The following is a 15,483-nucleotide window of genomic DNA, read 5'->3' on the forward strand; positions in this document are numbered from 1 at the left end:
AGGCTTGGCAGAGCTTCAGACAGTCACAGGCCTCTGGGGCTTCTCCTTCTTTGCTCTTCTAAGCATATAGACCCTGAAGCAGTTCTCTGGGGCTGGGTAAGCAAGCTTCTCTGAGGCCCAACCCACTCCGCAGTCAGCTTGGCAGGTAGCTTTACCAGTGCTGTATTCCTGACAATACATCATAGCCTGCAGACCCAAGCAGCTATATGCCCAGGAGACACTCCCACTCTTCTTCCTTACTGGCAGAGGCCCGATTTGGCTTGAGTGTTCAAGTCCCACAGGTTCAGGGAATGTGGTACTTCCCTAACACCAGAGGATGAACATGAATTTATCTTTTTGGCCTCGTGGCTTGTGAGATCTTTGTTCCCCGACCAGGAATTGAATCTGGGCCACAGCAGTGAGAGCGAGGGAGTGGTAACCACTGGACTGCCAGAGAATTCCCTGTGAGTTTGTTTTAACCAGCCCAGGAAATTCTATTTGCCTAGTCAGTGATTAGTTTTAGGAGAGTGACTCAGTCCTGGTCAATGGTCTTGTGGGGGTGGAGTGGGTGGCAGACTGTTGGGGAGCTTCTGCAAAAGGTCTTCCCCTCTGGTTGAAATGCCCATTCTTTCAGCCAGATGCTGTGGAACTTCTAGGGAGATGCCTAGAAATGTGGCACCTGTCTGCAGTCATAAGGCAAATTTAAGGACCAAGCCATTAGCCAGGGAAAGGAGAGCAGGAAGAGAGCACCGACTGATGTCCTCGATGACACCCCAAGCCATTATACAGTCTACTTGGGTGCTTCTTGATACAAGCTATGGTAAATCTTTCTAAACTACCTACAGCTGGGTGTTGGGCAGGGTATCCCGTGTGTACTCCTGCTGATCCACTCTTCAGCTGATCCACTTTCCATCCCGCTCTCTGCCCTGGAGACTGACCTATGACTCACCTCGACTGGCCCCTTGTCTTCTGACTTCCACAGGGTTTGGCTGATGGGGAGTCCCAGCAGGAGACTGGAGGGAGGAGAGTGGAGGCAGGCCACTGTTTTAGCTTCTCACCTGCAGGGCCACTCTGGTTGGTTGTAGCCCCTGACTGAAGGCTGCTGCTTCTCTGAAGCGGTTTTTTCTCCAGGAGTCTTCTTCCAGGTTCTAGCAACTGCTCCCCCAACTCTGGGCCCAGAAGCTATTACCAAACAGCTCTGCTGATACAAGTTCCTTGATTCCACTACAGTCTTAATGCCTTTGTAAACAGTCCCTTTAAAACGTCTTCCTCATAGAATCCGAATCTGAGGATGCTGCTTCTTGTTGAGACTCCCAACTGATGGAAACTGTCTATTACTTGCAGCTGAAAGTCACCTAAGTGACACCCCAGCACTAGGCTTCAGTTTTTTAAAATTCAGGAAACATCATAATACAGACAATTCCAGGACACTGCCATTCCAGTTTCAAGTGGAGTGAGTGTGTCTGTGGGTGGTGGGAGGCAGTGGTTGGAGAAAATAAATGACACATGCATGTGTGTGTTCTGGGTAGCCCTGTAGGAAGCATGTGATGAGAATCACATCTGAATAACGCTTAACAGTACCTATTATACATTATACACACTTTTATTTACCATAACGCTGTGAGCTAGGTCTCTTGGTTTTCATTTTATAGATAGGATCAGGTGAGGATGAGAACTGGGAATTAACTTCTCAAAGCTGCAACAAGGGGGTGAACCAGGAACGGAAACTAGATCTACTGACTCAAAATTCTGTGGTTTCCTCACTCCCCAGGGCTTGCCCTTCCCTCTGTGAATCAAGACCAGAAAGGCAGGATGGAACCAAGAGGGAAAGGGAAGAGGCAGGGTGGATGTGTGGGTTAATCCTGCCCTTCCTATCCTCATTTGATATTTTTCTGCAATTCCTTTAGCATATAAGAAAAACTACATATGCTAGAAAAACCCAATCCAACAGCTTGCAGTAGCCTGGGATTCCAGAATAAATACTGAAATTGGCAGGACACAGAGTGTTCTTCCTTTCGACGGGTCACGTGAGGACACTGCTTAATATCTGTCATGTGTGCGTCTGGGAATATACAATATTTATGTGTCATTCAACCTTCAGATGCCTCTTTCTTGTGCCAAAAAGAACTGCTCTGTCCCCTATCTTCTGATCTGACCTAAAAATGTCATCAAAATCTGGCCCCAAAGACCTATAAATTCTTTTTAAGTGGAGGACTTCAGTATCCTCCCAGCCTCCTAAGAGAATGGCTTGGATGAAATCATGCCAAAAACTGAGTAAGTGGGCGGGGTTTTTAGTGGAAACCATAGTGCTGTGGCCACATGTTCACAATACCACAGGGGTGGGAGGGTGGTCCTTTGGATGGGATAGGCTGGAAGGCTATTTAACACTTTAACATCAGGGGAAACACAGCCCAGATTCAAGAGTCAAGACCAAGTCATGAGACTCACTGGAGCCGAATTCTGGCATCAGCTCCGCCTGCTTCTAGGCAGCTGTGCTATCCCCTTAACAAACTACTCAGAACATGCCGATGTGGGAAAACACAGCAAAATACAGCACTCCACAGAACTCCAGCACGTGGCATCTCAGGAAACTGATCCTTGAATCCAGTTTACTATCTCAATCCTTTTCCTGAAATCTGCTGAAGGTGGTTTTCACTACCCCCACTAAAGGGGTAATAAATAATGTAGTAAAATTAATAATTCATCTTTAACCAATTACCAAATTATTGTGGAAACAGCCAGTTCTTACTGATACAGGAAGATATTCAAGACCTAGTTCTGGGTAGACAGAGAAATACAAATACTGTACAGTACCTCTTACACGTGGAATCTAGAAAAGTCAAACTCAGAGAAAAAGAGTGGTGTAGAGTGGTTGTTACCAGAGGATGAGTCGGGGTAGGGGGTGATGGGGAGATGTTGGTCAAAGAACACAAATTTCCAGTGGTGAAATTCTCAAGTTCTGAGGATCTAATGTACAGCATAGTGATTATAGCTAATAATACTGTATTATATACTTGAATTGATGTTTTCGAACTGTGGTGCTGGAGAAGACTCTTGAGAGTCCTTTGGATGCAAGGAGATTAAACCAGTCAATCCTAAAGGAAATCAACCCTGAATATTCATTGAAAGGACTGTTGCTGAAGCTCCAATACCTTGGTCGCCTGATGTGAACTGCAGACTCATTGGAAAAGACCCTGATGCTGGGAAAGATTGAAGGCAAAAGGAGAATAGGGCAGCAAAAGATGAGATGGTGGATGGCATCACTGACTCAATGGACATGAATCTGAGCAAATTCTGGGAGACAGTGGAAGACAGAGGAGCCTGGTGTGCTGCAGTCCATGGCGTCCCTAAGAGTCAGACATGACTTGGCAACTGAATAACAACAACACAGAATGTTGCTAACAGAGATCTTAAATAGTCCTACCATAAAAAAGAAAAGGTAATTATGTAAGGGGATGGAGGTGTTAGCTAATGATATGGTTGAATCAGTGTGCAATATATAAATTTATGAAATCAATACAATCGACATCTTAATAAAGCTGCGGGGGGGAGGAACAGTGACAGTTAAGTGAAGTGTAAGTGCTCCATAAATGCTGCTACAGATTCAGAAAAAAAAAGGCCCAATACTGAGTGAAGAGGTAAGGGTGAAAAACGGTTTTTGTGAAAAAAAGAAAAATATATCCATCAATATATGTGGTAAAAGACCTAGAGACACAGACAAGATAATGTCAACTGCTGTCTGTGAGTACGGAGTTTATAAATGATTTCTCCCTTTGTAATTTTATGTATTTCTGCAAAACATATATAACATTGGACTGAAAGATCTTAAAAAAGAAAACAAGAGTTATTTCTGGGAAGTAACTTCATACCTCACATGGATTACTTATATCCCAATTTTGCTGATTTGTTCCATGACTGAAATTACTGGAGAAGGCTCACTGAAAGCAAGCACTGGGGAAAATAGAAGTCCAAAGCAGCAGAAGGTACTTGTCTTAAAACATTGGGCCAAATTTTTTTCTAAGAATTTCAGCTATACCTAGCCCTACGTTGCTGGGAGCAATCAGTATCCATTTTGATAGAGTAGCTGTATCTGGCCTTAGAAGATGTTGAGAAGTATTTTTTAAAACCTGCACCTAATTGAGAACTGAAATAAGGGGATCTTATTTCCACCTTTTAAATGTCTTTAGATTAAATGCCTAGTCCTCCATGCTGAGCTCAATCAAGTTTTGGTACTTATTTTTTAAAAACTAGGTGGATAGAGATATCAATTTTCAAAATGTATCACACACTTAAATTAGGCTGAGGACTAGGCGCACAGAAGGACATTTCACTGTGCCCTGAGGAGCATAAAGGAGGGAAAAATCTGAGCAAGTCAATTAAGGAACTCACCTTGCCAGCAAGATCCCCTGGTACTCTTCCAGCTGTCTCATGAAGCTGGGGTTGGGCTTGGTCACTGTCCGTCTTTCCTTCACATAGTCATAGGCTCGGTCCAAGTTCCAGCCATACTCCTTCATCGCATAGGCGATCACAGTGGAGGCTGAGCGACTCACCCCCATTTTGCAGTGCACGAGGCATTTAGATCCATGTTTCCTTGTTTGGGGGATTCAGGTAAGGAGGAAAACACAATAGTGAGTACATTTTATCTTTTTCTTCGAGATTTTTGATGTGGATCATTTTTTAAAGTCTTTACTGAACTTGTTACAATATTGCTTCTGCTTTATGTTTTGGTTTCTTGGCTGTGAGGCATGTGGGATCTTCGTTCCTCGACCAGGGACTGAACCTGCACCTTGCTGCAGGTTAAGGTGAAGTCTTAACTGCTGGACTACCAGGAAAATCCTTATAGTGAGTACACCTGAAAAGTTAGGTTCTTAATGTGTCCATGTCTCCTGTTTGGCCCTTCCACTTTCTTGCTATGTAATTCATCCCCCCCCGCCCGCAGCGCACTTGTATGCACCTCTAATCACGTGTGTGGGGCGATCCTGGTGCATTCAAACAATATTCAGTGTCAATATTAAGCCTCTTTAGTTCAGCAAATGTTTAGTTCAGCAAACATTTACCAAGCATTTACCATGTGAGACACTGTGCAAGGTCTGGGATGCAAAAATAAGTAACAGGTTTTCCCTAGAGGGTAGGATTCACTGGGAGAAGTGGACAATTAAAATTCAGAACGGTAATTGCAATGACAGTTGGTCACAGAGCACAGAAGGAGAATTTTCAATTTAGAGACTGGACCCCATTTTGTGTGTGGCTGCAGGCCAGTCCCCTCGGCCCCAAGGGCACATTTCACGGCTGGCAGGCTATTGAGTTACAGGTGTGGTGGTGATTCATCTAATTTATCCAAATGCTGGGAGTTGCTTCCAGTTCCAGCAAGAGTTCTGTCCCAGGAGGAAAGCACAGACCAAATGAAACTGATTCTCCTCTTTGCTCAGACGCAGCCCTGGATATTACTTTTCACAACACCACCACCCCTGCGGTATCTAGGGACTGGGTATATAACCCGGGCAACTGGGCAGGACCACGTGATGCACCACATGGCTTTCTCAGCCAGAAGGGTGGCATGAATAACAAGCTGTTTGTTTCTTCTTTTTTAATGGGGTAGAAGAGAAAACAAAGTTACCATAGCGTGACACAAACAAACAAACAAAGCTCCTCAGTCTTATGCCAGAGCTAATTACCTTGGATCTGAACATTACTTGGTTATGCTAATTCTACTAATAACACAGTGTCTGGCCTGGAGTAAGCCTTCAAATGTTTGCGCAATGTATGAACAAACTTATGGATCTGCTGATTTTATCTGTCAGCTGTAAGTAGGATCAACATTTTAAAATCTGCGAGAAAGGACAGTTACTCTTGTCACTATATATATGGGCTGGGATCTTTCCCAAGGGGTTATCCCAATAAAATTTAAAAATGCACATGTCAGCCCAACAGGGGAAATCCATTCATTCACTCACTCACTCACTGTATTACAGTAGACACGCTTCCTTCCAGAAGCTTATAATCCTTTTGCTGGAGACAGAGACACATGAAAGAGTTAAGCACCAATGAAAGACGGCATGAGATTAAGTGCCAAGATGACAGAGCCAGCCAGATAGAGAATGCAGAGGGTGGTCTGGAATAATTTAAACAGCCTCATAAGAGAGGTAAAATTTTAGCGTCCTAATGGCTGGTGCGAGTGTGTGTCTCTGTGTACTCAGATGATCCCAAATGACTAGGAAATATTTGTTTTGCTTATGGCACCACAGAGGTTTCATTTAGACTACAGTTGGGAAGCCACGTCATAGTGACTCAGATGGAAGTTCAGACATGTGTTCTGTATTTTCCCATCAAGCTCTGACAACTTTAATACGTTGAATTTCAGGTCTTTGCCTGCAGGCAAGGAAGGTACTCAAACTTGGCCAATCTTAAGAAAAATACAATTATGAAATCCATTCCTATGAAAACATTTCTACATTTTGAGCTGGGCTTTTTCAGTGACTGGCTTCTAACTCAGGTAATGAAGGATGTGGAGTTGGTTTTCACCTACCCCAATTTCACCTTTCAGGTTCAGTGCTCGCCCCACTCCCTTACTTCAAGTGCTAGACTGTCCAGATTAAGCCCGGCATCACATTAGGACTCCTAAACTCACCCAAGCGTAGGCAGAGTCTGGAATTCAGGGCCCTGATTAGGGTCGAGATGTCCAAATGAGATGTCCAGGGTGCCACTTACAAAGGTGCTCGCTCTCAGATGCTGACCTACACTTACAGGACATGAGAGTGCGTGCCTCTCAGTAAATGTAACGTGGGCGCCTCATATATTTCCTTCCAACCTCAGCCCTGCTGGAATCAGCCTTTCTTCACTGGGACTGGGGCCTCACCTCGATCTCTAGCCTCTTTGGCTATAACCCTGACTATTGCCTCATCTTTTCCAGTCCCCTTTCCTTAAGGAACTAGACTGCTCCTATAGTAGATGGACTGAAATGAGACACGATCTTAGGTTCAAGACTTGTCTCCACCAGCTGCTACTTAATCTCGTTTTGAACCTCATCTCTGTATTCTGTCCTCCTCTGTACAGAAGGAAGACAGTATACACCTCTTTGGGTTTTGGCAAACAGAGGAGAGAATATGTGTAGAGTACATGGCACATAGAAAGCATGCTATGAGTGGTATTATCATTGGGAATAATTTAGTAAGAAGCTTCAACAGTACAAAAGTTTTTCAAGTATCTCTAGGAGATTGAGAGAATGGGCTCAAAGCTGGAGTACGGGAATGGGAATTCAGGGTAACTATGAGGAAGCATTTTCTGACCATGAAGGTCCTTAAGTGAGGTGTGGTATCATTCCTAAAGGAGGACTTTAAAAACAGAAGTGCTTCTCATCTGCCAGGGAGCATCTGAGTGTTGCCACACCTTCAGGGGGAGCGTGGGCAACATGTTCAATGAGGATTTCTTCTTTTGAAGGAATACATAGGACTGGCAACGAAATCCCCAGGGACTTAAAAAAAAATGTTGACATATTAATACTAATTAATACTAAACCCTAAATTAATACTATGGAATTGTTTCAGTAAAAGGAAGACAACCACAGAAGGGTTAGAGAAAATTTTCACTATTTAGAGTACACAGATGTAAAGGACTTAATACTCATTGGAAAAGGCCTTGATGCTGGGAAAGACTAAAGGCAGGAGAAGTGGGCAGCAGAGGATGAGATGGTTAGATAACATCACCGACTCAATGGACATAAATTTGAGTAAACTCTGAGAGACACTGGAGGACAGAGGACCTGGTGTATTGAAGTTCATGGGGTTGCAAAGAGTTGGACACAACTTAGCAACTGAACAACCACAAGAAAAGTAAAAAGCAGGGGAAAAGATTTCCAAAGCTCGCTGTGTCTTTCTCCTTGATTTCAGAGAGGAGGATCTATTGTTCCATCTGTCTGGAGTAATTTCTATTCTATAACTTTCAAATGTCCTCACTGGCAACTTCAGAATTTCTTCCTTCTCTCATTTCTATTTCTTTCTTCTCTCATTTCTATTTCTTTTGCTGCAGCTTATTTTCCCTCACATTGTGCTCAATGGAAATGGCCAACACGAAATCATCTTCCAGAGGCTTCATATACTTAAAGCAAAAGTATTAAGTCACTAGTCATCTTTTTTCCTAGGATTAAGAAATCCCAGTCTCCTTTTTTTCTTTACTTCCTTTCCCTGAGTATCATCAGTAAGTTATCTACAGCTTTCAGGCCCCAGCCATGTGTGGTGCAAAAGGAAGAGGAGTCCGAATGTGCACGAGGGACCATGACTCACTTTGCTTTAGAGATGAATTTGTAAGTGTCATTCCAGTAAGCCAGGAGGTCCGTTGCCTCTTCATCATACACCCGAATGTTGTGATACTCAAAGACTCCCGGGAAGAAGTTGTCTATCTCTCGAGTGACATTCAAGATATAGCGAACCCTGTGAGGAAACCAAGAGAGAATATGAGCTCTACTACTTAGGCGAAATCCAATTCCCAGCACTGTTTTTCTTATTTAAAACTGGTTTACTCCTGAGGCTGAAATTATGGCTCAAACTATGGAAGAAAGCTAAAAAACAAAAACAAAACAAAACAACCCTAAGAGGCTATACTTAATACAGAATCTGTAACAGGGTCCTGGGCATGCCTGGGTCTCAGGGATTTAACTAAGAGAAGCTGTCTACCAAGTTCAACATCTAAATTCCATTTTCGGTTTGTGTGCAGTTACACAATCTCATCTTTCAGAGTCTTTTGAAAATATGCCTTGCAATTTACTCCAAAGAATCAACTTGAAGCCAGTCATCTAACAAATTCTCTTCAATCACAAAAATTATACCAGCAACAAAATTTATTTTGTGGAAGTCATGTGTATTAAATCAGATTATTAACATGTATCTTAAGAAAAAAAAATAGAAGGAAACATTTCCTATCTTTCTAAATGCCAGATTGTCGGCTTTTTGCTCTATTACTCCCTTTAAAGTACATGAAAGGCAAATGAGGCCAGGGCTGGGAGGGTCAGAGGAAAGTTGGACTTCAAACTCTCTCAGCTCTCAAGGCTGCATTCCTGGCTGCTATGACAGCAGATGTGTCTGAGAGTTCTTCCAGGCTTGCAGAAAATGGTTTCTGTATCAAAAATTTCCTCTGCTGTCTCTCCCACTGTGCAATCTCAGTAAATGAATGCTTGGGTTTAATTTGCCAAAGGATTATCTTTTTGCAGTGCTGTATGGCCTTAAGACATCACTGTTGCCTACTCCAACAATACAACACGGTCACTCGTGTCTCTCTGTAGAAGCGATTTCCTTCTCAGAACCACACGTGGACTTCTAGAAACCCAGTCTCTGAAGTCAGAGGAAGGACTACAGAAAGGGAAGCCATGCGAAGCAAAGCCATGGTGAAGGTCAAGCAACTAAAATTTCTCTGGGACATGATTTCAATATGTTTCAATTGAGCATCAAAGTTCATCACTAGAAAGGATTTTTTTTTTTTTTCTCCTTTTTAATTTAAAAAGCAAGCTGGGCTTCCCTGGTGGTTCAGTGGTTAAGACTCCACACTTCCACTGTAGAGGGCATGGGTTCTATTCCCTGCTGGGGGAACTGAGATCCCGCAAGCCACATGGAGAAGCCTGCCCTCCCCAATTAATTAAAAAATAATAAAAGGCAAGCAACATGCACCTGTGGAAAACATTCTAGAAGTTCTCCAAAAAGTTACCATCTGATCCAGTAATTCCTCTCCTAGCTATAAACTGAAGAGGAGTCCACCCAAAGCCAAAAAGTGGAAACAACCCAAATGTCCATCAAATGATGAATGGACAAATAAAATGTGGTATGTGTGTGTGTGTGTATCTCCATAAAATGCAATAAAAAAGGAAGAAAGTAGTAATATATGCTACAACACTGTAAACCTTGAAAATACCATGTGAAGTGAAATAAACCATTCTTAAAAGGCCACATATTGTATAATTTCATATAAATGAATGTCCAGAATAGGCCAATCTATAGCGATAGAAAGTAGGTTAGTAGTTTCTAGGAGTTGGGGAGGAGGATGGGAAATGGGGGGTAACTGTTAAAGGGGCTTTCCTTTTGGGTTGGAAAAAATTTTTTAATGGATTGTTACACAGTTCTGTGAATATACTAAAATCCACTGAAGCACACATTTTAAAAGGGTGAACTATAAAGTATGTGAATTATATCTCAAAACTGTCAGAAAAAAACACAAGCACACTTCTTATTTCATTTAAAATAAAAATGAATAACTCTCCCATCCCCACTCCCATACTTCAGTAAGGGATTATAGCAGGACAGGGTTTCCCAATCTTTTCATTATGGAAATCTAGGCAGCCTCTACCCATTGGAAACGACACTCCTGAATCTTATTTGCCGTTTCTGTAAAGGAGCAACAGTTTACTTGGAGTTCTAATGTCAGTGGATTGGGAGAAAATGGCCTTATTGTCAAAATTACACTTGAAAATCCCTTAAATCATCCACGGGGCAATATACATGTTTTATATACAGATTCCTGAACTATAATTCTTCATCCATTTAAGATGAAGCACCAGTGAATTTAAGAAACAAGATCTAAGTAGATGTCTGAGGATGTAACCATACTTGTCTTTTTTCTGTGTTTTATTTTTTTTAATCTTTATTTTATATAAATTTTATTTCCTAAAAAAGATAGGATGTTTGTATAAAATAAGTAATAGAGACATTTCTATTTATCTAACCACCATTATATACCATTTATATAAACATTAATTTCTTTATGTTGCATAATTTTTAAAGATACAGAAAACTTCTAAGGACTACTGCTGCTGCCAAGTCGCTTCAGTCGTGTACGACTCTGTGTGACCCACAGATGGCAGCCCACCAGGCTCCCCCATCCCTGGGATTCTCCAGGCAAGAACACTGGAGTGGGTTGCCATTTCCTTCTTTTTTTCTGTGTTTTATAATTTATCCTTGTAAGTAGTACATGAGATACATAGGTCTCATCTCTAGCTGGGGATATCAGTCAAAGTATATACATACATGAATGATTCTAAGGCATTTGGCAGGCAGTGCTCTATCAAGTCAGATTTGTTATTGAACACTGGATCAGGTGCTGGTTTCCTGCAGATCAGTCTGTCAATTTTTCTATCATTCCTTCACATTTACTGGGCACCTTTTTGGTATAAAGCTCTAAGTTTGGTATGTTTCACACAAAACTAAGATATAGTCTCTGCTTTTAAGAACCACTGATTCAATCCTCATCAACTTAAATTTTCCAAGTTCTCTTTATTTTAATACCTTAAAATTAAGTAACCAGATTTCCATTCCCCCTCCTGGAAAACTCTTTGTATAATCACATGTCTTTCTTTCTTCTGAGGGAGAAGTAGAAGTATGCATTTAATCACGTTCAAGATAGCCAGAAGGCTGACTTGTAGCTGAGAAAACAGGCAGCCAGCAATCAGCCAAGGAGTCATCACTATCTCTGAGTTTCAGTAGGTCTTATCTAGGTCCAAATGAAGAGTTAGCATGGCCAATGTCCAGAGATAATTTTCTCTTCTCTAATGTAATGATCTGACCTAAAGCTTCTGATAGAAGATTTAGGCATTAGCTAAGAAGTGAAAAGGAAGAATGGTGGCTTTTTGCTTGTTGAAGGTTCATTGTGGTCTCAGCTGCTACAATCAAAAATAACCATACCGCGTAGGAACATATTTCTTAATACAAGTCAGTCTTCTTGTTCAATTTTACATTGTTGATTTTATATTTATAACCTACCTAGTCTTCATGCACCCTATAAAAGGATAGGGACTGAGACTTATTTTTCTTTGGATGCCTAGCATCTAGCTGTGCTTGGCCTACAGAAATTGCTCAGTAAATGTTGATTAGAGAGCTATAAACCCAACACACGTGGTTCTGCGTACTCTTACATAAAAACAGGAACCACAATTCAGAGACAGTAAAAAGATCAATGGTTGCCTGGGGTGGGGGTGGGGAATAAATGGACAGAGCATAGAAGATTTTTCACGCAGTGAAGATACTCTGTATGATACCATCGTGATGGACACATGGTCCTTATACATTTGTCCAAAGCCACAGAAGATACAACATGAAGAGTGAACTTTTACATAAACTATGGGCTTTAGAGGACTATGAGGTGTCAACATAGGTTCATGGGATGTAAAAAATGTACCTCTCTGGTGGGAATGTTGAAAATGGGGGGAGGCTACACATGTGTGGGGGCAGGAATATTCGGGATGTCTCTGTACCTTCCCCTCAACTTTGCGGCAAACCTTATACTACTCTGAATAAAAAAACCCAATAACTGGGTTTGATTTTTAAACAGCATGAAAGGCTCACACACTGGTCTTTGAAAGACTTTCCACTGCAACAGTTGCTCTTTCTTGGGAGGAGGGGGATGAAAGAGTGGCAGAATAGCTGTTTTAATTTTTATTAGAGTACGCCCAGTAAGAACCAACTGGAAGCAACTCTCAAGCCTAAACTTCCTCACTGACGCCTCTTGGTGCGGAAAATGCAAAGATAAAACGGTGATATCTGCCACCCGGGGGTGTCAGCAACCGCCTTGTGTGCTCACCCTCGGTTCTGTAAATCCTCTAAGTTGGAGGCATTCCATTCCGAGCCCTGCAGAACCAAAAAGACAAGGTGAGGGAGAGAGAATTAGCAAATGGACCAAATACAATACTTGAAAAGGAGTTCCATGAGGAGAGAAGCACAGTTTCTAAAAAGGCCAATAATGGCTACCACGTTTCCTCTCTGTGTGCTAGGGACTTTAAATGCTATCATATTCAGTTCTCACAAATGATGAGAGTAAGAAAGTTACCTTCATTTTTTAGAGATACGAAAACCAACCCATATAGAATTCAAATAATCTCTGCTCACGATCACATCTGCTCTACTTACAAGGCAGTTTTAATATTGTCACACCAATACCAAAACCAATAATGAAAATATTACGTTCGAATTTTCTTCGCATTTTCTTATTATATCACACGCCTGGCGTGCTGTGATTCATGGGGTCGCAGAGTCGGACACGACTGAGCGACTGAACTGAAGGAGTATAATCAGAGTATGTATTATGCTTAAGTTATCTGAATTAATTTTTTTCTGTGAGGTTATCAATTTGATATACATGTGGGTTCATTTGCTCCTGCTTATATTCAATTTTAGGGTGTGTTTTTTCTTCCATGTTTTCCTTTTTTTTTTTGAACATACAAGACTTTTAAGAGGTTGAGAGTCAAAAGTTTATTAAAAAGTAAACTTGGAAGTCTCACTCCCACTCTTATCTCTTCAATACCCATGGGAAGCCATTTTTATTAGTTTGTGGCTTATTCTATGTTGTATTTTGAAAAAATATAAGCAAATATATATTATTGCTTCTGACTTACACATAAGTACTGTACTATATCTACTTTTTTTGTTCTTTGCTTTCTTCACTTTACAACGTATCCTCAAACCCACTCTGCATCACAGTGCCACTTTCCCCATAGCCTTGCCAACAAAATGCGTGGTCAAGCTTTTGAATATTCTCCAAACTGATAGGTGTGAAATGTTATCTCAGTGTAATTTTCATTTACATTTCTCTTAAGCATAAAAGTGAGCAACTATTCAATATTTTAGGTCCATTTTCTACCTTTGAGCTATCTGTTCATGTCTTTTGAAAAGGCAAAGTTTTTTTAAAATAAGAATTTATCTATTTCAGAATAATGCATTAAGTGGAATTTCACATTAGAAGACTCAAGTTCAAGTCCTGACTCCCCCTCTGACTGGGGGCTTTGGGCAAACTGCTTAACCTGTCTTCACTTTCCTTATCTGTAAAATAAAACACTCCCCCCACTGTAGCCCTAGGAATCTAATGGATGGATACCTTGCCCTCAAACTACAGTTTCTCCCATTGCTTTTTCCCTGTGAGAACACAAAGAGCAATTCTGACTACGCTGCCATAGTGATCTCAGACTACAGCCCCCAGAACTGTAATGTTTTTTCCATTTATACAGACTTCCCTGTGGCTCAAATGGTGAAGAATCTGCCTATGATGCAGGAGACCATGGTTTGATCCTTGCGTTGGGAAGTTCCCCTGGAGAAGGGAATGGCAATCCACTCTAGTATTCTTGCCTGGAGATAGAAGCCTGGTGGGCTACAGTCCATTGGGTCTCAAAAGAGGCGGACATGACTGAGTGACTAACACACAGTATATATGCCAGCACCCCCACTTTGCTCTCTCCCACCACATTTCTCTCATTTTAAAATGGAAACCCCTCTCTCCATCCTAAATCCTCTAGACATTGTCCTTCTCTTCTTCCCTTCATGGCCAAGATTCCCCAGAAATATAATGCTCACTTTCTATAATTCCTCATTTCCCATGTATTTCAACCCAGACCACCATGGCTTCTTGCCCTCATCACTGTTGCTAATGACCTCTTCTAATTGTCTAAACCAGGTCACTTTGGTAATCTTACTCCACTGGCTTTATTTTTCTTGATATGGTCATTCAGTTCAGTTCATCTCAGTCGCTCAGTCATGTCTGACTCTTTGCGACCCCATCAATCACAGCACGCCAGGCCTCCCTGTCCATCACCAACTCCCGGAGTTCACTCAAAATCATGTCCATCAAGTCGGTGATGCCATCCAGCCATCTCATTCTCTGTCGTCCCCTTCTCCTCCTGTCCCCAATCCCTCCCAGCATCAGAGTCTTTTCCAGTGAGTCAACTCGTTGCATGAGGTGGCCAAAGTATTGCAGTTTCAGCTTTAGCATCAGTCCTTCCAATGAACACCCAGGACTGATCGCCTTTAGAATGGACTGGTTGGATCTCCTTGCAGTCCAAGGGACTCTCAAGAGTCTTCTCCAGCACCACAGTTCAAAAGCATCAATTCTTTGGCGATCAGCTTTCTTCACAGTCCAACTCTCACATCCATACATGACCACTGGAAAAACCACAGCCTTGACTAGACGGACCTTTGTTGGCAAAGTAATGTCTCTGCTTTTTAATATGCTATCTAGGTTGGTCATAACTTTCCTTCCAAGGAGTAAGTGTCTTTTAATTTCATGGCTGCAATCAGCATCCGCCGTGATTTACTCCCTCCTTATTTAGATCAAACTGCACAAATATCTAGCTTCATGCCTAGCACAATAAAGAGGATTATCAAATGCCTGTTGAATAAATGGTCAAATGAGATAAGTAAATGAAGCACTCTGAAAATTGTCAAGTGTCACTCTAGCACTACCTTCGCATTGCAAGTGATCTGTAACCTGGCCACTGAACTAGGAGACCTCAAGGATGCTGTAGGAGAAGGTCAGTAAGTGATGGACAACTGATCTCTTTCTAGAGACCAGGATTCACTTGACTTGCTTTTAAAACAAACATGTATAAGAGGTTCTTAAGACTCTGATCAACCTTGGAAAACACTCCCACACCAAAGAAACAGGCAAGAAGAATAAGAACAGGACTTTCAAGGAGACAGAAGCCAAGCAATAAGGGTTGAGTGGCTAAACTGGAGCCAGGGAAATGTGACCACCTCACTTCTT

The 15,483-nt window shown here is 41.8% G+C and overlaps 1 protein-coding gene across 5 annotated transcripts in view; it reads right to left on the reverse strand.

Moving 5' to 3' along the window:
- The window catches only part of SSH2 (slingshot protein phosphatase 2), a 252,391-nt gene that overhangs the window by 14,985 nt on the left and 221,923 nt on the right, over positions 1-15,483 (reverse strand). For all 5 annotated transcript variants that reach the window (XM_055402670.2, XM_088828748.1, XM_055402643.2 and 2 more), the window contains 3 exons: positions 12,535-12,581; positions 8,259-8,405; positions 4,369-4,569 (listed from right to left, as the gene is read on the reverse strand). In XM_055402670.2, the coding sequence (XP_055258645.2) occupies positions 4,369-4,569; positions 8,259-8,405; positions 12,535-12,581 (395 nt within the window). The remainder of the gene's footprint in view (positions 1-4,368; positions 4,570-8,258; positions 8,406-12,534; positions 12,582-15,483) is intronic.

The sequence above is a fragment of the Moschus berezovskii genome, chromosome 20 (assembly GCF_049115385.1).
Source record: "Moschus berezovskii isolate FMDL1 chromosome 20, NW_MosBer_1.0, whole genome shotgun sequence".
Lineage (NCBI taxonomy): Eukaryota > Metazoa > Chordata > Mammalia > Artiodactyla > Moschidae > Moschus > Moschus berezovskii.